This window comes from Salvelinus alpinus, chromosome 2 (assembly GCF_045679555.1).
Source record: "Salvelinus alpinus chromosome 2, SLU_Salpinus.1, whole genome shotgun sequence".
Lineage (NCBI taxonomy): Eukaryota > Metazoa > Chordata > Actinopteri > Salmoniformes > Salmonidae > Salvelinus > Salvelinus alpinus.
The window spans coordinates 79,549,531-79,573,464 of record NC_092087.1 but is presented as its reverse complement, the minus strand read 5'-3'; the positions used below and the strand labels follow the sequence as shown (position 1 = coordinate 79,573,464).

Here is a 23,934-nt window from a genome sequence, read left to right as displayed (position 1 = left end):
GATTAGCCATTGATTAGCAGTGTCTGGGGATTCTTAAGAAACAACCAAAACATTTGCATTAGTTCTGAATATGATTGTGGTTTTGTTTAGAAAAATAGCTATGGCTTTAGAACTCTTGTTAAGGTTAGCGGTTCCATTTATTGATCTAGTTTCTGTCCATTGTCTAACAGTTTTGTAACATTTGAATGTTTTGTAGAGTTTCTTGGGTATGTTGCCTGCTAATTGGAGAGAGAACCAGTTCTCATAACCCAAAAGGTGAGTGGTTGTTCTACATATTGATTTGGTTCAAATAACCGTAGTTATATAAACTCAGCAAAAAAAGAAACGTCCTCTCACTGTCAACTGTGTTTATGTTCAGTAAACTTAACATGTGTAAATATTTGTATGAACATAACAAGATTCAAAAACTGAGACAAACTGAACAAGTTCCACAGACGTGACTAACAGAAATGTAATAATGTGTCCCTGAACAAAGGGGGGGTCAAAAAGTAACAGTCAGTATCTGGTGTGGCCAACAGCTGTATTAAGTACTGCAGTGCATCTCCTCCTCAGGGACTGCACCAGATTTGCCAGTTCTTTCTGAGAGATGTTACCCCAGTCTTCCACCAAGGCACCTGCAAGTTCCTGGACATTTCTGGGGGGAATGGCCCTAGTCCTCACCCTCCGATCCAACAGGTCCTAGACGTGCTCAATGGGATTGAGATCCGGGTTCTTCGCTGGCCATGGCAGAACATACATTCTTGTCTTGCAGGAAATCACGCACAGAACGAGCAGTATGGCTGGTGGCATTGTCATGCTGGAGGGTCATGTCAGGTTGAGCCTGCAGGAAGGTTACCACATGAGGGAGGAGGATGTCTTCCCTGTACTGTGACACACTGCCCCAGACCATGACGGACCATCCACCTCCAAATCGATCCCGCTCCAGAGTACAGGCCTCGCTGTAACGCTCATTCCTTCGACGATAAACGCGAATCTGACCATCACCCCTGGTGAGACAAAACCGTGTCTGGTCCAGCGACAGTGGGTTTGTGCCCCTAGGCGACGTTGTTTCTGGTGAGGACCTGCCTTACAACAGGCCTGCAAGCCCTCAGTCCAGCCTCTCTGTCTATTGCAGACAGTCTGAGCACTGATGGAGGGGTTGTGCGTTCCTGGTGTAACTCGGCTGTTGCCGTCCTGTACCTGTCCCGCAGGTGTGATGTTCGGATGTACCGATCTTGTGCAGGTGTTTCACGTGGTTTACCACTGCGAGGACGATCAGCTGTCCGTCCTGTCTCCCTGTAGCGCTGGCCACATCTGCAGTCCTCATGCCTCCTTGCAGCATGTCTAAGGCATGTTCACGCAGATGAGCAGGGACCCTGGGCATCTTTCGGTGTTTTTCAGAGTCACTAGAAAGGCCTCTTTAGTGTCCTAAGTTTTCATTACTGTGACCTTAATTGCCCACCATCTGTAAGCTGTTAGAGTTTTATATTCATTATATATGTAAAGTAGTATGTTAACATGAAGTATTTTCCAATATAGAATCCAACAAAATTGTAAAATAGATTGTATGTAGAAGCTTAACTATTGTTCATTAGTTTACTCCAATTAGGGGAGGGGTGGTAGGGTTAGTGGAAAATATTGTATGTGTGATTGGAAATGATGCAGGCATTACATTGCTAGATTGTAGCTTCTATCTGCAAAATTAAAGCTGATCTACCCCTAAACAAAACGAGGCATTTTTCTATTTTTAACTTTGTCTTTGTTTCCTAGGTGATTATGGATATATTCCCCTAACTGCACCAAAAGTAACCGGCTCCTATGCCCCAGCAGAAGTAATAGCGCCCGTGTCTCCGCAGACATAACAAGACCCCGGCACATGCGGCAGGACACTGGCAGATGCAGAAGGCGCCCTTGCTTTGGCAGAAGAAACTGGACCCCGGCAGATCTGGCAGGCGCCCTTACCTCAGCAGAAGCAATAGGTCCTCGGCAGAAGCAACAGGACTCCAGCAGACGTGACAGGCCCACGTGCCTCAGCAGGTCTTTGACAAAGAAATTGATACTACTGTTGCATGATTTAATGATTAATAAACCATTTAATTTCTGCCTATAAATTATACCAATTATTTTCAATATTTTGCTTAAAGAATCAGTTTAAAGTTGTGTTGCTGGTACATAGTGTCTTCAGAAATAATTCATACCCCTTGACCTATTCCCCCAAATTGTAGCCTGAATTCAAGTGTGTATATATATATTTAAAATTACCTATCTACACACACTACCCCCATAATGTAAATATGTTTTTGGAAATGTTGACAAATGTATTGAAAATGAAATGCAGAAATTTCGCAGTTACGTAAGTATTCACACCCTTGAGGCAATACTTTGTAGAAGCACATTTGGCAGTGACTACAGCTTTGAGTCTTTCTGGGGAAGTACCCTTAGAGTTTTCCACACCTGGATTGTTCAACTTTTGGCCATTTTATTATTTTCAAAAAATGTCATGCTCTGTCGAATTTGGTTGTTCCTTGCTAGACAACCATTTTCAGGTCTTGGCATAGTTTTGATTTAAATATAACTTGGCCACTCAGGAACACTTGAGTTTGCCTTTTATGTTGTCCTGGTGAAAAGTGAAATCATCATCCAGTGTCTGGTGGGAAAGCAGACTGAACCAGGATTTCCTCTAGGATTTTGCCTATTCTTAGGTCATTCAGGTTTATTTTTCTTTATCCTGAAACACCCCAGTCCTTAATGATTGATAGCATATGCCCTAACATGATGCCGCCACCGCTATGCTTGAAAATATGGAGTGGTGATCTAATGTATTGGATTTGCCCCAAACATAACTCTCTGTATTCAGGACAATTTTAATTGTGTTGACATTTTTTGCAGTATTACTTTGGTGCTTTTGTAAACAGGATTCAAATGTTTTATTCTGTATTGGCTTCCTTTTCACTGTCAATTAGGCTAGTATTGTGGAGTAACTACGTTGATCCATCCTCAGTCTTCTATCACAGCCATTACACTAATTGTTTTAAAGTCACCATTGTCCTCATGGTGAAATCCCTGAACGGTGTCCTTCCTTTACGGCAACTGGGTTAGAATGGAGGCCTGTATCTTTGTAGTGACCGGGTGTATTGAGACACCAGAGTATAATCACTTCATGCTCAAAGGGACAATCCATGTCTGCTTTTTTCTACCATCTACCAATGAGTGCCTTTTGCCAGGCATTGGAAACCTCTAGTCTTTATAGTTGAATCTGTTTGAAATTCACTGCTCAGAATGCAACTTATGTGACTTAAGCAAATTTTTACTCCTGAACTGATTTAGGCTTCCCCTAACGAAGGCGTTGAATTGAATACTTAATGACCCAAAATATTTCAGCTTTTCATTTGTAATTAATTTGTGCAAAAATTATTCCATTATTCCACATTATGGGGTATTGTGTGTGTGTGTAGGCTGGTGACAAAAAATATACATTTTAAATTCAGGTGATGTGGAAAAAGTCAAGGGGTGTGAATACTTTCTGAAGGCACTGTAAGCGTGCAGTATCATATGTGCTCTCTATGGTTCCAACCGTTGTTGTAGGAATAGGTCAAACTTGCTCGGTGCAGCCAAAATGAGTTGGTCATAAAAGATCAAAGATTGCAGTCATTGCAAAAATATATTGTGTGAAATCGTTAACTAGAGTGAGTAGAGGGAGAACTTATGCAAGTCAGAGGTCAGAGACCTGGCAGTGTGGTGCAATTACAACACCCTCTCAATGTGAGCAAGACAAAGGAGTTGACTGTAGGCTACAGGAAAAGGAGGGCCGAACACGACCCCATTCACATTGACGGGGCTGTAGCGCAGCAGGTCGAGAGTTTCAGGTTCCTTGTCTACATCACCAACAAACTATCATGGTCCAAACACACCAAGACAGTCGTGAAGAGGGCACGACAACACCATTTCCCCCTCAGGAGACTGAGAAGATTTGGCATGGGTCCCCAGATTCTCAAAGTTATACAGCTGCACCAACGGTGAGCATCCTGACCGGTTGCATCACCTCCTGGTGATATGGCAACTGCTCGGCATGTGACCGCAAGGCGCTACAGAGGGTAATGAGTATGGCCCAGTACATTACTGGGGCCAAGCTTCCTGCCATCCAGGACATATATACTAAGCCGTGTCAGAGGAAGGCCCAAAAATTGTGAAAGACTCCAGTCTCCCAAGTCATAGACTGTTCTCTCTGCTATCATATCCCGTAAAGATCCATTCATATATTTTGGCCAATCACATGGATCTTTTATGTTTTTTGTCTGGGAGTCGGATTTAGCAGCAGCACCACTGTCATCGGGGATGGGGTGCGACGAATCTGAGTCAGGGTCCAAGATAGTAGGGTCTCCGCCAGCATTGTTTGGAGGTGTGGCCACCCGTTCTTGTTCACCCAGTGAGCTCTCGTCATTGGTGGAAGTGGATGGCTCCTGCGGTTCGCCCTCTTCACTGCTAGAACCAGCGAAAGGGGGCTCGTCCCTCTCGGCGAATGAACGCCTGTCCCCGGAGGCTTGTCGTTCTCTATACCGGCTGATGGACATTGCTGCACGCTGATCAATTTCAGCAGCGAATTGCTTTGGTTTAGAGATTGTGCCTCTTTTCTCATTCATTTTTTTTTTATCTGCTTCATTCATTTTTGTCTCTTAGACATGGTAGCACATTTGTTTCAAAACTCTGTAGCTTACTTTTAGCTGATGATATCTACTAGTATGAGCTAGCTAACGCTAACAGGATAGGTTAGGCTACTGCCTTAATCACCAACTTGTCACACAAACAAAAAGACAATACAATAATTGAATAGGCAAACTCCTTTTTATTAATGTTTCACAGTTGGATAATCCCATATAAAACACACACATCACCATAGCTACCAAAGACAGTAAGAGTGAACTTCGGGAGAGGAGAAAAAAGGGTGGGAGCGGGAACTGCAGCAATGGCTATGAGCTGGTGGCTGGGGTGCGGGCGGTTTAGAAGCGGATCAGGGGCACCGGAGGGTGGCAACCAATTGCCAAAAAGACAGAAGCATAATCTTGCCTAATGGGAGGGCCAGCCCTGTTTGCATCATGCAGAGCTATGCAACGGTAAGCCTAATTAAACATTAACTCACATCTGTCATCACTATTATGTTGATTCATTCCAGTTACTCATTTTGGATTGAAAACGTATAGGCAGCCTGGCCAGCCCAAGTTTGAATGTAAACCAAATTTAATCACATTTTCTCCTGACACACAAATGGACTATAAATACATAACGTTACCAATTTGTTTACCCTGACCAGATGGACATGGCGCATAGGCTGAACACGCAGCTGCTATTATTAGCCTATATGATCAGACTGAAAAATCATCTCGTTTTCATCCCAGATCTCTGTTTAGGAGTAGCCTAGGCTGCTGCAACATTTATATGATGAGTTTTTAGTTGTCTGTCCGGAGTGATTATGTTATCACCATTACTAAATAAATACAAAAGGAAAGTGGAAAGCCCACTTGAGCTGGCATTAAAAAAAAAAGTGCTGGGTCACTCTCTTTAATTGAAATGCATTCCAAGGGACTACCTCATGAAGCTGGTTGAGAGAATGCCAAGAGTGTGCAAAGCTGTCATCAAGGCAAAGGGTGGCTACTTTGAAGAATGCCAAACATATTTTGATTTGTTTAACACTTGTTTTGGTTACTACTTAATTCCATATATTACTCACCATCTGGTTTCAGACATACAGTATGTGGCAAAATGTGATACATAAAGGGTTAAATATGTGCCACCACCTAGATATTGGAGAGACAACAAACCTTTGCCATTTATAAAAAGGCATTATTCAAGGTGTTTCTGTGGGCTATAGTAGCAAAGGCAAAATTCTATATTTTATCAAAACATTGTGATAAAATGTTGATACCTGAAGTGTACCAAAAATTCATACATTAATTGATCATGGTATGAACGTTTAAAACAATTCCATATCTTAGCTTAGTACTCTCCCTAAGGCTCAGATTGATGAAGAATAAGTCTGGATTGTTAACACCGTGTACAATGCATGCCAACATAAATACAACTAAAGTGCACTACATGACCAAAGTTATGGTCATCAGCTTGTTGAAACTCTAATTTCAAAATCATGGTCATTAATATGGAGTTTGCTCCCCCCAATTGCAGCTATAAAAGCCTTCACTCTTCTGGGAAGGCGTTCCACTAGTTGTTTGAACATCTGTGGGGACTTGCTTTCATTCAGCCACAACAGTATGAGGTCAGAAACTGATGTTGGTTGATTAGGCCTGGCTCGCAGTCAGCATTCCAATTCATGCCAAAGGTGTTCGATAGGGTTGAGTTCAAGGCTCTTTCCAGGCCTGTCATTGTTCCACACCAATCGCAAACCGTTTCTGTATGGACCTTGCATTGTGCACTGTCATACAGAAACAGGAAAGGTCCTTCCCCCAAACTGTTGTCACAAAGTTGGAAGCACAGCATTGTCTAGTATGTTATTGTATGCTGTAGCATTAAGACTTCCCTTCACTGGAACTAAGGGGCCTAGCCCAAACCATCATAAACAGCCCCAGACATTTATTCCACCAACAAACTTAAGTTGGCACAATGCAGTCGGGCAGGTAGCGTTCTCCTGGCATTAGTGAAACCCAGATTTGTCCTGCCAGATGAGTGATTAGTCTCTCCAGACAAGCCATTTCCATTGCGCTTGAGTCCAATATCGCCGAGCTTTACCCCACCCCCACAGACAAGTGGAATTGCAAATATTGATTGTAGGCTTGTGCAGCTGTTTATTGAAACACTCTTCATGAAGCACCGGAACAGTTCTGGTGCTAACAATGCTTCCAGAGGCAGTTTGGAACGCTAAGTGTTGCAACCGAGGACAGATGACTACAGCCCTGTTGTGTGATTGTGTGGCCTATCACATTAAAAATGTAATTGACCGGGGACGCTTTAGCAGGGTGGAAATATGCTAAACTGATTTGGAAAAGTGTCATCCTATGACTGTGCCACATTGAAAGTGAGAGCTCATCAAGGCCCTTCTACTGCCAATGTTTGAATATGGAGATTGCACGGCTGTGTGCTCGATTTTATACGCTTCAGCAACGGGTGGCCGAAATGCCAAATCCAGTCATTTGAAGGGGTGTCAACATACAAAAGTATGAACATGAGGAAGGTCAGACATTTCACCACTTGACAACACTAATGTAGAGCCAATCTTGGAATTTGAACAAACAGTAGCAAAGGTAAAAACCAGCTATTTGAAGACTGAACCACATTCTTTTACTGCCAACTGTACTGGTAACCCACACCATCTGTTTGAAATCAGCAAGCACAAGAGTACCCTCAGTACTGCAAAGACACTAGATATTGGAAAGTAAAATAGTTTATTGATTCAATCATGCAAGAGTAGCAAGAACACGGCAACTTCCTGGTCAGAACAAAAGCATGACTGAAACCTGAAAGAAATTAGAACAGTGTCAGCAACAGAATCTTATGTCATTAATTTGACAATTAAAAAAAAAAAAAGTCTCACCATCAGCTGCTGAAGGATGAATCCACCATTAGATTTTCCTGTTGGCAGATACATGGTTAGTACAAAGGGTTTCAAATTCAGAGAGCAAAGTTAAAACCAGATTAAAATGGTATGTTACCTTGTAGGATCCATTACTAGTGGTGGGTATGTGCTTGGTTCAAATATGCCATCACTGTCATTGGGATCATTTCCACTGTCAACAGGCATAGCCTCCCTAGGAGTGTAGCGGGTTTGGGAGAAGACAGTTCTGCCATTCTTGTAGTGCGATTCGGAACTGATTTGGAACTGAGAACTACTAGAGGCGCCATCTTCAGTGCTTTCGTAGTGCTTCTGCTGAGACATTGGGACCAGTTGCTGCTGGGGCATTTGGGCTACATGCCATAATTGCTGAGGAATGTGGTTCGGTTGCTGCTGGGGCATTTGAGCTGGATACCTCACTTGCTGGGGTTCGACGGCCAGTTCCTTCTGCTGCTGGGGTTCGACGGCCAGTTCCTTCTGCTGCTGGGGGAAATAAGCTGGATGCCACACGAGCGGAGGCTGCTGGGGAATGGAGGCCTGTTGCTTCTGTGGCATGGCGGCCAAAGGATTATGCTGCTGGAGCGTTTTAGCTCGATACCACACTTGCTGGGGCATGGCGGTCAGTTCCTTCTGCTGAGGTTCAGTGGCCAGTTGCTTCTGCTGCAGGGGCATGTGAGATACATGCCATTCTTGCTGAGGAATGTGGTTCGATTGCTGCTGGGGCATACGTCTGGCATACGCTGGATACGTCACTTGCTGGGGTTCGACGGCCAGCTCCTGCTGCTGCTGGGGTTCGACGGCCAGCTCCTGCTGGGGTTCGACGGCCAGCTCCTGCTGGGGTTCGACGGCCTGCTGCTGCTGGGGTTCGACGGCCAGCTCCTGCTGCTGCTGGGGTTCGACGGCCAGCTCCTGCTGCTGCTGGGGTTCGACGGCCAGCTCCTGCTGGGGTTCGACGGCCAGCTCCTGCTGGGGTTCGACGGCCAGCTCCTGCTGGGGTTCGACGGCCAGCTCCTGCTGGGGTTCGACGGCCAGCTCCTGCTGGGGTTCGACGGCCAGCTCCTGCTGGGGTTCGACGGCCAGCTCCTGCTGGGGTTCGACGGCCAGCTCCTGCTGGGGTTCGACGGCCAGCTCCTGCTGGGGTTCGACGGCCAGCTCCTGCTGGGGAAATTGAGCTGGATGCAACATAAGAGGCTTCTGTGGCATTGCAGCCAGATGATTTTGAAGCTGGAGCATTTTAGATCGATACGACACTTGCTGGGGCATAGACGTCAGCTTCTGAGGTTCAGTGGGCTGTTGCTTCAGCTGCAGGGGCATTTGAGCTGGATGCCACACTTGCTGGGGCACGGCGGTCGGTTGCTTCTGCTGCACGGGCATTTGAGCTGGATGCCACACTTGCTGGGGCACGGCGGTCGGTTGCTTCTGCTGCAGGGGCATTTGAGCTGGATGGCACACTTGCTGGGGCACGGCGGTCGGTTGCTTCTGCTGCAGGGGCATTTGAGCTGGATGCCACACTTGCTGGGGCACGGCGGTCGGTTGCTTCTGCTGCAAGGGCATTTGAGCTGGATGCCACACTTGCTGGGGCACGGCGGTCGGTTGCTTCTGCTGCAAGGGCATTTGAGCTGGATGCCACACTTGCTGGGGCACGGCGGTCGGTTGCTTCTGTTGCAGGGGCATTTGAGCTGGATGCCACACTTGCTGGGATACGGCGGTAGGTTGCTTCTGCTGCAGCGGCATTTGAGCTGGATGCCACACTTGCTGGGGCACGGCGGTCGGTTGCTTCTGCTGCAGGGGCATTTGCGCTGGATGCCACACTTGCTGGGGCACGGCGGTCGGTTGCTTCTGCTGCAGGGGCATTTGAGCTGGATGCCACACTTGCTGGTTCATGGCAGTCAGTTGCTTCTGCTGCAAGGGCATTTGAGCTGGATGCCACACTTGCTGGGGCACGGCGGTCGGTTGCTTCTGCTGCAAGGGCATTTGAGCTGGATGCCACACTTGCTGGGGGACGGCGGTCGGTTGCTTCTGCTGCAGGGGCATGTGAGCTGGATGCCACACTTGCTGGGGCACGGCGGTCGGTTGCTTCTGCTGCAGGGGCATTTGAGCTGGATGCCACACTTGCTGGGGCACGGCGGTCGGTTGCTTCTGCTGCAGGGGAATTTGAGCTGGATGCCACACTTGCTGGGGCACGGCGGTAGGTTGCTTCTGCTGCAGGGGCATTTGAGCTGGATGCCACACTTGCTGGGGCACGGCGGTAGGTTGCTTCTGCTGCAGGGGCATTTGAGCTGGATGCCACACTTGCTGGGGCACGGCGGTCGGTTGCTTCTGCTGCAGGGGCATTTGAGCTGGATGCCACACTTGCTGGGGCACGGCGGTCGGTTGCTTCCGCTGCAGGGGCATTTGAACTAGATGCCACACTTGCTGGGGCACGGCGGTCGGTTGCTTCTGCTGCAAGGGCATTTGAGCTGGATGCCACACTTGCTGGGATACGGCGGTAGGTTGCTTCGGCTGCAGCGGCATTTGAGCTGGATGCCACACTTGCTGGGGCACGGCGGTCGGTTGCTTCTGCTGCAGGGGCATTTGAGCTGGATGCCACACTTGCTGGGGCATGGCAGTCGGTTGCTTCTGCTGCAGCGGCATTTGAGCTGGATGCCACACTTGCTGGGGCACGGCGGTCGGTTGCTTCTGCTGCAGGGGCATGTGAGCTGGATGCCACACTTGCTGGGGCACGGCGGTCGGTTGCTTCTGCTGCAGGGGCATTTGAGCTGGATGCCACACTTGCTGGGGCACGGCGGTCGGTTGCTTCTGCTGCAGGGGCATTTGAGCTGGATGCCACACTTGCTGGGGCACGGCGGTAGGTTGCTTCTGCTGCAGGGGCATTTGAGCTGGATGCCACACTTGCTGGGGCACGGCGGTCGGTTGCTTCTGCTGCAGGGGCATTTGAGCTGGATGCCACACTTGCTGGGGCACGGCGGTCGGTTGCTTCTGCTGCAGGGGCATGTGATCTGGATGCCACACTTGCTGGGGCACGGCGGTCGGTTGCTTCTGCTGCAGGGGCATTTGAGCTGGATGCCACACTTGCTGGGATACGGCGGTAGGTTGCTTCGGCTGCAGCGGCATTTGAGCTGGATGCCACACTTGCTGGGGCACGGCGGTCGGTTGCTTCTGCTGCACGGGCATTTGAGCTGGATGCCACACTTGCTGGTTCATGGCAGTCTGTTGCTTCTGCTGCAGCGGCATTTGAGCTGGATGCCACACTTGCTGGGGCACGGCGGTCGGTTGCTTCTGCTGCAGGGGCATGTGAGCTGGATGCCACACTTGCTGGGGCACGGCGGTCGGTTGCTTCTGCTGCAGGGGCATTTGAGCTGGATGCCACACTTGCTGGGGCACGGCGGTCGGTTGCTTCTGCTGCAGGGGCATTTGAGCTGGATGCCACACTTGCTGGGGCACGGCGGTAGGTTGCTTCTGCTGCAGGGGCATTTGAGCTGGATGCCACACTTGCTGGGGCACGGCGGTCGGTTGCTTCTGCTGCAGGGGCATTTGAGCTGGATGCCACACTTGCTGGCTCATGGCAGTCAGTTGCTTCTGAAGTTCAGTGGCTGGTTGATTCTGGGGCATTTGAGCTTGATATCTCACTTGCTGAGGTTGCTGGGACATGGGGGCCAGTTCCTTCCGCAGGATGGAGGCCGGATGTTTCTGTTGCGCTTTCATTTGAACTGTTGGAGACTTATAATTGCCATATCCTAGAGACCTAAGTGATCCTGCATAGAGCCATGCTGCATTAGAACCCAGTACAGGAGACCAATCACCTAGGTAAAAAAAAATATTTCAGAAAATGCCAGCCTTTTAAGGTTATGGAACTACGTAGCTGTTATTTGAAATGAACTCACCTTCTGATGTAGAACACGTTATCCCTCCAATTAGTAGGCAACAAAGCCAAGAAACTCTTTAGGAAAAAGAATGTATATTATAAACATAGCTACCTGAAGGACAAGGGAAACAAACTAAATCAAGACTATTAAAAACATACCTGAAAGCAATTCCAATCAACACGGCCATTTTGCCCTCAGAACCTCACCAGTATTCAGAACTAATGGTAGGCATACGTCCTACCAGAATATCCCTTTTACTATATTTGCCAGACTTTTGGTTGCTCCTTTTAAAGGAATCCCAGACCCTTCTAATGTCGTTGGTAATTAAGTACAGCTGTCAGCCACTGAACTACATTACATTTCTATTTCCAAATTGACCCCTAAATCCTACACCCTGGCCTAAACACTTCTGTTAATCAGAAAAGATTGAATAGGGATAAGCAATATGGCCACAATTGCATCCAGCCTATCAGAAGGCAAGGTGAAGCAATTAACATATTGCTTAAACCTATCTGATCATTTCAAATGCCCATAAGTGACTAAGTGGTAGGTGTAGGGGCTAGGGGTTGATTTGGAATGCAGAATATTTACTCAGGTGTGGTTGATTCTCTAATTGAGTTCCTGACAGGTTTGACAGCCCTTACTCTAAAGCACACTTCAAACTCATTACACGGAGGGCTGAGTGTCTGTGGGTTTTCGCTCCTTCCTTGTACTTGATTGCTGAATTAAGGCCACTAATTACTCCCCTCACCTACAGTAGTTGTCTAGATCTTAATTGAAAGGAAAAAACAAAAACCTACAGACACTAGGCCCTCCATGGAATGAGTTTGACACCCCTGCTCTAAAGTAGGAAACACATTTTGTCTTGGCACTTCATTGATCGATTTAAATTATTGCTTGTACAAAATTCACTTGGTTCATTTGAAGATTAGAGGCTATATGAGCAGTTAGGCACCATTATTTTACACGGCCTTCTTTTCATTCAGCATAGCAACATTAGATGATTAACAGTTTCATTTGCACATAGCGCAACATCTTTGACAAATTCTGAATTCAGACAGACGCCAATTAAACACTCAAATTATGCAAACACACCACATACATATGCTTTTGATGATCTGAGTCTTTAATTTTTCAGAGGCAAACATATAGTAGGGCTCGTTTGAGTGGTAGGGCTAAAGCAACTGACTGTAGACCAAAGTCAAGAAGTAAAGTCAGGAGAGGTGCATCTGCGACAACCGAAATACAGATACTAATGTTGTTTTCCAACAGCAAGGCTCAGATCACCATGGCAGTGTTGCCATTGTTTATAAAAGGTTTCCTTTATAATGTAAAAAGAACAAAAACACTAATGATTTGTTGACAATAGAGCCACCCACAATGCAGGTGATGGATGCAGGAGGAGGTTGGTGAAGAGCAACTGCAGAAACTTGGAGTCAAATCTTCATTACCTTTGATCACATTACTTTTGTCAAGTTCATGCAGTCGACATATAGACCCACGTCAGAAATGTTTTAGCCCCAGAATGCAACACACTTTCAAAGGAGGTGACCAACAATTGTCACCGACTTGACATCAGTGATCCCCTAGAAGGTGCCCACTATCTCCATAAAATGTCTCCCTCATGTGGATGAAATAAAACACAAGACAACAACCCATCACATCATCCTCTGATCGTCTACCCTCTTTTGTGGACGCATTTTTTCCAATGTTGTCTCAACTTTGATTGCAGTACACATCCACAAACACAGACACTCGAATGCAGCTGTTTAGATACTGTAGCTATGCATCCATCTCCAGCCCTTTCAAACTCAACATATGCCAAATAGTATTTTCCCTATTCCGTCTGATGTTTCCGCTTGGCACTCCATCCCTACTAATTATCCTTAATTCCAAGTCTTTGCCTTGAAAATTCCCATCCACTTTTTAAGGAATTTATTTGGATCAACTTTTCCTTCTCTTTGGTGTGTTGTTTTCTTCTCCTGTTTCTTTCAGCACAGCAGTCAGATAATCTGGTCTTTTTTCTGGTCTTTTATATTCACCCCAAGTGCTCCAATCCTTCTTTACTTTATTGTACGGCCCTTAATGTCTAGAAATCTGCACTCACTCCCCTCTTCCACTGCTGTAGGCTGGCCTACAGTGTCTGGATCTTTCATGTACAGTTGAAGTCGGAAGTTTACATACACTTAGGTTGGAGTCATTAAAACTTGTTTTTCAACTATTCCACACATTTCTTGTTTACAAAGTATAGTTTTGGCAAGCCGGTTAGGATATCTACTTTGTGCATGACACAAGTCATTTTTCCAACAATTGTTTACAGACAGATTATTTCACTTATAATTCACTGTATCACAATTCCAGTGGGTCAGAAGTTTACATACACTAAGTTGACTGTGCCTTTAAACAGCTTGGAAAATTCCATAAAATGATGTCATGGCATTAGAAGCTTCTGATGGGCTAATTGACATAATTTGATTCATTTGGAGGTGTACCTGTGGATGTATTTCAAGGCCTACCTTCAAACTCAGTGCCTCTTTGCTTGACATTATGGGAAAATCAAAAGAAATCAGCCAAGACCTCAGAAAAAAAATGGTAGACCTCCACAAGTCTAGTTCATCCTTGGGAGCAATTTCCAAAGACCTGAAGGTACCGCGTTCATCTGTACAAACAATAGTATGCAAGTATAAACACCATGGGACCACACAAATATCATACCGCTCAGGAAGGAGACGCGTTCTGTCTCCTAGAGTTGAACGTACTTTGGTGCGAAAAGTGCAAATCAATCCCAGAACAACAGCAAAGGACCTTGTGAAGATGCTGGAGGAAACAGGTACAAAAGTATCTATGTCCACAGTGAAACGAGTCCTATATCAACATAACCTGAAAGGCTGCTCAGCAAGGAGGAAGCCACTGCTCCAAAACCGCCATAAAAAAGCCAGACTATGTTTTGCAACTGCACATGGGGACAAAGATCGTACTTTTTGGAGAAATGTCCTCTGGTCTGATGAAACAAAAATAGAACTATTTGGCCATAATGACCATCGTCATGTTTAGAGGAAAAATAGGGAGGCTTGCAAGCCGAAGAATACCATCCCGACCATGAAGCACGGGGGTCGCAGCATCATGTTGTGGGGGTGCTTTGCTGCAGGAGGGACTGCTGCACTTCACAAAATAGATGGCAGAATGAGGTAGGAAAATTATGTGGATATATTGAAGCAGCATCTCAAGACATCAGTCCGGAAGTTAAAGCTTGGTCGCATATGGGTCTTCCAAATGGACAATGACCCCAAGCATACTTCCAAATTCTGGCAAAATGGCTTAAGGACAACAAAGTCAAGGTATTCGAATGGCCATCACAAAGCCCTGACCTCAATCCTATAGAAAATGTGTGGGCAGAACTGAAAAAGCACATGCGAGCAAGGAGGCCTACAAACCTGACCCAGTTACACCAGCTCTGTCAGGAGGAATGGGCCAAAATTCACCCAACTTATTATGGGAAGCTTGTGGAAGGCTACCCGAAACGTTTGACCCAAGTTAAACAATTTAAAGGCAATGCTACCAAATACTAATTGAGTGTATGTAAACTTCTGACTCACTGGGAATGTGATGAAAGAAATAAAAGCTGAAATAAATAATTTTCTCTACTATTATTCTGACATTTCACATTCTTAAAAAAAAGTGGTGATCCTAACTGACCTAAAACAGCAATTTTTTACTAGGATTAAATGTCAGGAATTGTGGAAAAATGAGTTTAAATGTATTTGGCTAAGGTGTATGTAAACTTCCGACTTCAACTGTACGTAACTTAGTCAGATCTGGGTTCAAATACTACTGTGGCAAGAAAAAGTATGTGAACCCTTTGGAATTACCTGGATGTCTGCATAAATTAGTCATAAAATGTTATCTGATCTTCATCTTAGTCACAACAATAGACAAACACAGTGTGCTTAAACTAATAACACACAAATTATTGTATTTTTCTTGTCTATATTAAATACATCATTTAAACATTCACAGTGTAGGTTGGAAAAAGTATGGGAACCCCTTGGCTATTGACTTTTCCAAAAGCTATTTAGAGTCAGGAGTCAAACTAAAGTTGATGTGTTTGGAAGGAACACATAACACTATGTGTGGAGAAAAAAAGGCACAGCACACCAACATCAAAACCTCATCCCAACTGTAAAGTATGGTGGAGGGATCATCATGGATTGGGGCTGCTTTGCTGCTTTAGGGCCTGGACAACTTGCTATCATTGACAGAAAAATGAATTCCCAAGTTTATCAAGACATTTTGCAGGAGAATTTAAGGCTATCTGTCCGCCAGTTGAAGCTCAACAGAAGTTGAGCGACGCAACAGGACAATGACCCAAAACACAAGTAAATCAACAACAGAATGGCTTGAACAGAAGAAAATACGCCTTCTGGAGTGGCCCAGTCAGAGTCCTGACCTCAACCCGATTAAAACGCTGTGGCATGACCTCGAGAGCGGTTCACACCAGACATCCTAAGAATATTGCTGAACTGAAACAGTTTTGTAAAGATGAATGGTCCAAAAATTCCTCCTGACCGCTGTGCAGGTCTACAGAAAACATTTGGTTGAGTTTATTGCTGCCAAAGGAGGGTCAACCAGTTATTAAATCCAACATTTCACATACTTTTCCCACCCTATACTGTGAATGTTTACACGGTGAGTTCAATAAAGACATGACAACATATAATTGTTTGTGTTATTCGTTTAAACAGACTGTGTTTGTCTGTTGTTGTGACTTAGATGAAGATCAGATCCAATTTTATGACCAATTTATGCAGAAATCCAGGTAATTCCAAACGGCTCACATACTTTTTCTTGCCACTGTATTTAAAATATTTCAATTAATTGCTCATACATTCGAAGTATTCTGATCTTTTATTTCAAAAGATAAGTAGTTGAATTTTTTTATATATTTGGAAATACACTTAAAGCATTTGAAAAACTCAAATATACTGTCATGAATATACGTAAGAATTTGAAAATACTGTCAAATAATACAATTTGGCAGACTATTTGGCTTTTACAAATAACCATTCAAATACAAAAATAAAAGTTATTGTTTTGGGCTGTGTATTTGAAAAAGTGTTTTATACACCAGACACTCAAATATCCTGTACATGTATTTGAACACAGGTCTGCACTTAAATGTAGCATTTGCATGTAAATACACAAATATGTATTGTATTGTAATATACTGCATCTTATTCTATTGTATTTGTTGTTTCTTTGCGATTGCATTTGAAATCCTCAACTGTTATTTTTTCTGAAGACAGATTCCAATTCTTCTTTCTCTGTTAGACCCTCCAGGCCCTATTAGTCTACTGAGGTCAGTCAGTTGCGATTGTAACCATCACATCCAAAATCTCAGTGGTGAGTAGCCACTGAGCTGTTGTCAACTCGCAGATGGCAGACTTGCCCTCACATAAACACACACCATGCCCACCAGAGCACACACATAGCCTACATAAGATTCAGGCAGAAATCAATACTGACTCCAAAAAAGACACAATTATTGTCACAAAGCTAATTATTTACATTCATTTATTTGTTTATTTTACAACTCAGTTTTAGGATCAGGTTCTCCTGCCTGCTTCACCTCCTAAAAAGATGAAAAAAGTTTTTGAGAAGCAATATAGATACATTAAATGGAGGCCACACAGTATAATTTATTGCCTCTTTCTACATATTATCAAAGCCACTGAAACGTATACTGCGCCATAGGTATGGGTTCAAATAGTATTTGTTTTCTTTCAAATACGTATTTACCTGCTCTTAATTGAGCTTGCCTGTCACAATGGTACCAATAGAATAGTCCAAAAAGTGCACTCCAGGCAGGCTCAATCAACCCTCAAAGGCATTTGAAAGAGAACCAATACTATTTGAACTCAGGTTTGTTTTGACCTCTGACCTTGAGATTGCCTAGTATGAGTGACTGGCAGAATTCCCGCACACGCTCGGTGGAGATCTCTCCCTCGGGCATGAGCCACTTCATATCTGAGTCGCGGTCGTAAATGCCCACGCGGGGAAGGTCACGTGACGTCAGGCCGAAGTAGCCCAGAGATTTCTCATTGGACTTCACCCCGTGTACCAGCACAAACAGGAACTGTGACAAAGAAATCATGGTAATATTCAGTAGAGCACACTGTAGCACATACGTTTGACAACAGAAACTAAAACTAAAATCTGTAATTTTATTGACGAGTAGTTCAATATATATATGAATTTTGTTGATGGGCAGTTCCTTATCTCCCGCATTTGGTAAGGGTTTTCACAGAGCAGTTCAAAACATCTGACTCCATTGATCCAATTTACATATTAAATTCAAGATTCAATTAAATAGTTGATTCAAAAGAACCGATCCCAAATAGGGGATTAGGGACATTATCTCAAGATTTGAATCAAATGGCCGATATAACAGAGGTTTTGTTCAGTCGCTCTTTTCAGGTCCAGTTGCTGCTTACCTGCTCTCACCTCGCCAACAAATTCTGGGGCCAGAGCTCCTAGTCCGTCCTTGAGCTCTTTATAGTCACCACTCCCCCTGTTGATGAAGAGCAGGAGGTGTGCCTTCACCTCAGACTGGAACAGACCCACTGCTGTCTGAGAGGAGAGAGAGAGAGCTATAGGAAATAGATATCAACAGAGGCATGTGACAGTACATTAACTGTCTGTAGGTATAGTCTGGTTATATGACTGAACATGAAAGGCTAATAATACAAAGATGTGATGCCAAGGTGTAATCATGACAAGGCTGGTATAACTGTTAATAGGTGCTGTTGTATAGAGTAGTGTGTAAGGTGTAGATGAGCAGTGCTGTGGTCAGTGACTACCACTTGGTTGTACTCGGTGATGTAGCGAAGCTCGTTCATGGTGATAAAGCGAGCAAGGCCGTCCGCCTCCACTTTCTTGGTCTCAGAGAGCTGAAGGTTGTCTTGGTGGTTATCTGCCTGAACACACACACATAGATCACATTTTTCAGTTGATATTTTCTCATACATTTGTTGTCAAAGTTGTTGTAACGGGAGCCAAGCAGGTGATTTCTGTTGGACAAAGTGAAAGGTGTGGTGTAGTAGTTTACCTTTCTGAAGATGGCGATAGTGTCAGACACGATGCTGAGTTTGGCCCATGCCTCCTTATCGCTGCACAGAGCCACACGGATATGCTTCACAGTCTTAGCTGCCTCCACAGGCTCCTTGTAGCCAAAAGTCTCCTCTGAGGGAGTCTGAGAGAGAGAGGGAAAGAGATGGCGAGAGAGAGGGGGCAGACAGAGAGGGAGAGAGAATGTTCGAGTCTAATAACACTCACTAGAGTGATATACTATTGAAGTCTGTTTTTGAGATTCAAATTGTCACTTAGCCCAAGTGAATTTCAGTGAATAATATTTTGGTCCCTTGTATTTGTCATAGAATCATCCTCAAAGAATGTCTTGAAATAATATTTTGGTCCCCAGCAGGTGCACGGCAGTCCACCATTTAACATTTCACTCAATATATACCAAAGTAACAAATATTTAACAAGGTTTCAATGTTTTGTATTGCAACAGTTATTAAAGACAATGACATCCAATTTTTGGGGAATTATTACAGTTTTTCTCAATTGCTAAAACACAATTTCTGAAACCTTGCTCCATTTCCTGAAAACATTAAACACAAAACCTCATCTTCAAGCACTATTTACATAACCTCTGACTCCTCTCGCAAAATGAAACATTCGCCTCAAAACAGTTTTACCTGTGTTCAAAATCAAACACTGCTCTCAAATCATAAACAAAGTGATCAAAATGATATACACTCTCAAGCAGTCAATAAACAATACACCGAAAAATAGAAAACACATTGTTCAAAACATACAATTCTCAGGGAGAAGTACATTTTTAGTCTAAAAAAATATTCATATTTTTCCGTCATTGTCTTTTGATGACATGTTATATCAAAGTAGCTCAAAATTGATCTGAAATTACTACTCTGCTTTGCTCTTTGCAATTTTGTTTTTTGTTCTTCCTCCTTCTTGTACCCCTATTTTTACAGTACTGTACCCTGCATCTCACAAACTTGTCCTTTGTCTCTGTGATACTGTAATTCTTGTTCTTGGTTGATATGAACCAGCAACCAGTCAAAATCTATTGAGCAGTCAGTACTGTTAATAAATGGAAAGCACAATGTTCAGGGCCATACAATTTGTCCATTGTACAGTATACAGCCTACAATGCACTGTACTACAGTATACAATACTAAAAGGGCCAAAAATCAAAGGAGTAAACATGTGATCAATGTGCTTCTTCTTGTCTTTGGGCTGGGTCAGGCCAGAGCACTTCGTCGACATCACAAGCAATATTGTCCCTCCTGAGGCAACGGGGGAAGAAGCCTCTTGTGTGCCGTATCCAGCCCTGACATGATTCCTCACCTATATCACCACAGGCTAAATCCATGGCTTGCAGCAGATTTACTCTGGTGTAGGGTTGTCTATCATACACTTTCCATCTCCAAGAGGAGAAAAACTCCTCAATCGGATTCAGGAAAGGCGAGTATGGAGGGAGGTACAAGTTCATAAACTGCCCATTGATGTTAAACCATTCCATTACCTGAGCAGCTCGGTGGAAACTGATGTTAAATCAATTTTGAGTGGTTGTGTTCAATCAATGACATGTGTTCTCTATTTGTATTTGATTGTTGCCACTTGTGTTTACCAGTATGGATGACATGTGCATTAGAGTGCAGAATGTGTTTTGAGAATGAGAATGTGTTTAGAGTTTTGCTGAAAAGTCTACGTGAGATCTGCAAATTGTGTTTTACCATGCGAAATGGTTTAAGGTATTGACAACAGACTGCATAATTAGCTAAATGAGTCCAGGCAACTGAGAACTTTGTTCAGCCAATGGGTTTTAGTGTTTTAGCAATTGAGAAAAACTGTAATCCTAGGTTTATGACTTTAGGGAGTGTTTCCTAGAGGCTGTGCTTCGACATATGCATTGATGGGTCTTGGATTTTTAGACTGGGTATCTCTAAAACGCTTTGTGACAACTGCTGATGCAAAAAAAGGCTTTTAAGAAAGACATATGGTTGATTGACAGATTTTTATTATTATAAAAATAATATAACAATATTATTATTACCATCATAATCTTTACTATTATCATGTTACAGGTGAGACATACCCAGAAATGTCAACATCTTGGCAAGTGCTCAAATCTGTACAGCAGCCCCAGACAATCACGTACAGTAGCTCCAACTTACAAGAATGGGTTTACAAGGCAGTGATGAAAACAGTTTATATGAGCGCTAATTAAAACATACAATGATATATATTTGATACAATTACCCATTCAAAACTGTTGTTACAAAATCACTTCTCATTGTGTTCATTTCAAACCTTGAATAATATAATCTGTATACATGTCGTTCTATACTGAAAACAGGTACATTGTGAAAGATTTTTGACGATGTTGATGTGACAACACATTTTTTATTCATCTCTCAATTTAGGATAATATCGTTTATTTTTACTTTACTTAAATTGTATAATTTATGTTGTCTCATACCATGATAATACACTACCAAGAAAATGTGGAATTAACCTCATAACAGTTGTGTGTCTTTTTGGATCAAGACTTGATCAAGAATACCAATAGCCATGATCAGATCCTCTTTCCTATGCCGGCACCATATAATGCACAGCCACATGCAAATCCATCAACTCCACCAATAAAACATTGAAAACCTTAACATGACTACTGGCAATGTCATTATTTTTGTCACCATCCATCAATTGTTGAATTGTGTTATTTTTCTTTGTACATGCACCGAGCTTCCAAGGGCTGGAGCCAAACAACGTAGTAAATTAAAAAGACCCAAATAAAACGTATGTGAAAAGATGTGGTCAAAGTATAAAACTTTGCTGTTTTTTTGTTTTGTTTTTTTGTTTTGTTACAACAACCAAGTTTTCCTAACATTTGCCATAACTAGTAAGCCTTACATCCTGAATGAATATGGGCTCCCAAATATGTACCTGGGAACACATGGGAGGGGTGGTGTCACGCCCTGACCGTAGAGATCCTTTTTATGTCTCTATTTTGGTTGGTCATGGCGTGAGTTTGGGTGGGCATTCTATGTCTGGTGTTCTATGTTGTCCTTATTTTGTATTTCTATGTGTTTGGCCTGGTATGGTTCTCAATCAGAGGCAGCTGTCTATCGTTGTCTCTGATTGAGAACCATACTTAGGTAGCCTGTTCCCACCTGTGTTTGTGGGTGGTTGTTTTCTGTTTTGTCTGTTCACCTTACAGGACTGTTCGTTTGTCGGTGTTGTTGTTTCGTCAAGTGTTTCGTATTTTATTAAAGGTACGAATCCTTTAATAATAGTAAGTTGTAACAGGCCTCGTTCAGCAGTCTGAATTAACCTAGAGACACCAAAACATCAATGTTTAGAGAAGCTTGGAGATTATTCCACAAGTAAGGGGCAAAGAGCTGATTTACCGAACTCTGTACAGACCAAAGGAATTTCAAGAGTTAGCAATCCCTGACACTGTGTATGATAACTCTGACTCGTACATCTAATGGTTATTGTAACTGTTAGCTACAGAGGGAGTTTACAGTATGTAAAAGAGCTTTATAAAGGCAAAGAGAGCAACGAATTGACCTACGTGACCTCAAAGAGGGTCGCCTACTTTACGATAGAGAATGCAGGGATGTGTACTGAACCTGCACCCATAATAAAACAAAGTGCTCTAGGGTCAAATGCATCTAAAGGCTTTAATGAAGTGGCAGCTGCATTCATATAGATGATTTTGCAATAGTCTAGGAGCAGTAAGAACATTGATTGAATTATCTGCTTTGTACTATTAAGCAAGAGGCCTGACCTATTTCTATAGAAGAAGCCCCTTTTTATATTCAGCATCTTAATTAACTAACTCATCAATATGTTTTTTAAAAAGACAACTTAACGATACACCGAACTAGGTACGTACTCTTCAATCTTTAAATTTTTTTTTGTGTACTCTAGAAAACAACATATACTTAGTTTTCCACGTATTCAATAATAATTTAAGGGCAATAAAGGTTTTCTGCAAAATAATGAAAGCGTAACGTAGTTCAGATAGAGCATGATCAGCAGGGCGGGCGATAGAGCACACAACTGTATCGTCTGCATACAGGTGCAGGTAAAACTTTGTCATCAGTATATTTATATATTTCTGACAAAACAATATTATTAATGTATACCATATAGTTGTTTATTAGACATTCTAACATATAACACAATTTCTAGATTATAAAAAATGTACATGCAACATTTGAACAACAATTTCGACCCCCCTCGGGTTATGATGTATACAACATGACGATACATTGGCTATTTTAGTATTCCTTTTATATTTTTTATTGAGTCGTTTTTTTTTACATGTAATCTAAGATTTTCACAACCAAATACATACACAACTTTTTTCATTCCCCCATGGCTATATAAACCGAACTCTAGGTTTCATTTGCGTTATAATAATGATTTACAAATGAAAGTTTGTACCATTCCTCTCTGCAGATCCAAGTCCAAGCCGGCTGTGATGTGCCTTTTACTGAGGAGAGGCTTCCACCTTGCCACTCTACCATAAAGCCCTGATTGGTGGAGTGCTGCAGAGATGGACCTCCAGAGGAAATATAGAGCTCTGTCAGAGTGACAATCGGGTTCTTGGTCACCTCCCTGTCCAAGGCCCTTCTCCCCCGATTGCTCAGTTTGTCCCGGCGGCCAGCTCTAGGAAGAGTCTTGGTGGTTCCAAACTTCTTCCATTTATAAACGGTGGAGGCCACTGTGTTCTTAGGGACCTTCAATGCTACAGACATTTTTTGGTACACTTCCCCAGATCTCTTAATCAGGGATTAGTAGGGGATTTATCTGAAAATACAAATAGCAGATACATTCCATTACATCTGCGCCATCGTAGGTTTGGGCAAAGGGTTTCTCCATGAAGTTAAACTCAGACATCTCAGAATTCACAAAGTCAAACACAGACTGCGCATCTCGCCCACTTGAGACAAAGTAGCCCAAGAAACGTTCCTGAATAAAGCCCTGATCATCCACATACCTGACGATAACTGACAACTGCAAGCAGACTGGTGTCACCTTAACATTACCAGGAAAACGCTTGACCCTATAAGGTATGACAGTGATTAATCAGTTGAAAAAAAGGTTTTATATGGGCTATGATGGGACCAGTTTTTTCTAATCAAGTCAAATGGTTTTAAAAAACTCCTGAAGAAAACTGGCCCTGGGGGGGTGAAAACCCTGTCAAACTGCAGCAACCTTATACTTGTTCATATTCATTATATTTGGACTAGATTAAGAGGGGGGTTCCTCGACCCAGACAAAGAGACAACAACTGATAGACAACAGAACTCACAGGGCTGAGCTGGCTTTATGCATGTTTGCATTCAGGGCCGGCCCTCGACGTTGTGCTGCCCAAGGCAAGACAAAAAACTGCCGACCCCCCCTCCTATCCAAACCTTTGAACTCATTACA

At 43.5% G+C, this 23,934-nt stretch overlaps 2 protein-coding genes and 1 long non-coding RNA gene across 5 annotated transcripts; 1 reads left to right on the top strand and 2 right to left on the bottom strand.

The window, feature by feature from the left end:
• Window positions 1-2,090, top strand: LOC139551259 (uncharacterized). The gene is made up of 3 exons (XR_011670237.1): window positions 1-123; window positions 197-255; window positions 1,750-2,090. It is a non-coding gene; the product is annotated as an uncharacterized lncRNA (long non-coding RNA).
• A 5,263-nt stretch (window positions 2,091-7,353) lies between these two features.
• On the bottom strand, window positions 7,354-11,674 carry LOC139567883 (involucrin-like). 3 transcript variants are annotated; one of them, XM_071389477.1, is made up of 6 exons: window positions 11,562-11,674; window positions 11,422-11,477; window positions 8,495-11,340; window positions 7,638-8,386; window positions 7,520-7,557; window positions 7,354-7,442 (listed from the first exon to the last, which is right to left on the bottom strand). In XM_071389477.1, exons 1-5 carry the CDS (start codon window positions 11,588-11,590, stop codon window positions 7,548-7,550), a joined length of 3,690 nt encoding a protein of 1,229 aa, XP_071245578.1. In that variant the 5' UTR covers window positions 11,591-11,674; the 3' UTR covers window positions 7,354-7,442; window positions 7,520-7,547. The 3 variants fall into 3 exon arrangements, with proteins under 3 accessions (XP_071245578.1, XP_071245579.1, XP_071245577.1); XM_071389478.1 differs by having other exon boundaries at window positions 7,638-8,500; window positions 8,615-11,340; XM_071389476.1 differs by having other exon boundaries at window positions 7,638-11,340.
• A 5,476-nt stretch (window positions 11,675-17,150) lies between these two features.
• Window positions 17,151-23,400, bottom strand: LOC139541347 (endoplasmic reticulum resident protein 27-like). The gene is made up of 5 exons (XM_071345908.1): window positions 23,344-23,400; window positions 18,509-18,652; window positions 18,261-18,377; window positions 17,905-18,030; window positions 17,151-17,536 (listed from the first exon to the last, which is right to left on the bottom strand). The coding sequence occupies exons 1-5, from the start codon at window positions 23,398-23,400 to the stop codon at window positions 17,309-17,311; spliced, it is 672 nt and encodes a 223-aa protein (XP_071202009.1). The 3' UTR covers window positions 17,151-17,308.
• Window positions 23,401-23,934: the final 534 nt, after the last annotated feature.

Bases quoted from the DNA above. Each gene is read 5' to 3' on its own strand.
- LOC139567883 (XM_071389476.1), bottom strand. From the start codon at position 11,590: ATGGCCGTGTTGATTGGAATTGCTTTCAG. The intron at 11,478-11,561 runs GTATGTTTTTAA...TTTTTCCTAAAG, and splicing joins TTGATTGGAATTGCTTTCAG to AGTTTCTTGGCTTTGTTGCC. The intron at 11,341-11,421 runs GTGAGTTCATTT...TTTTTTACCTAG, and splicing joins AACGTGTTCTACATCAGAAG to GTGATTGGTCTCCTGTACTG.
- LOC139541347 (XM_071345908.1), bottom strand. From the start codon at position 23,400: ATGTCTGAGTTTAACTTCATGGAGAAACCCTTTGCCCAAACCTACGAT. The intron at 18,378-18,508 runs GTAAACTACTAC...GTGTGTGTTCAG, and splicing joins CTATCGCCATCTTCAGAAAG to GCAGATAACCACCAAGACAA. The intron at 18,031-18,260 runs GTAGTCACTGAC...CTCTCCTCTCAG, and splicing joins TCACCGAGTACAACCAAGTG to ACAGCAGTGGGTCTGTTCCA.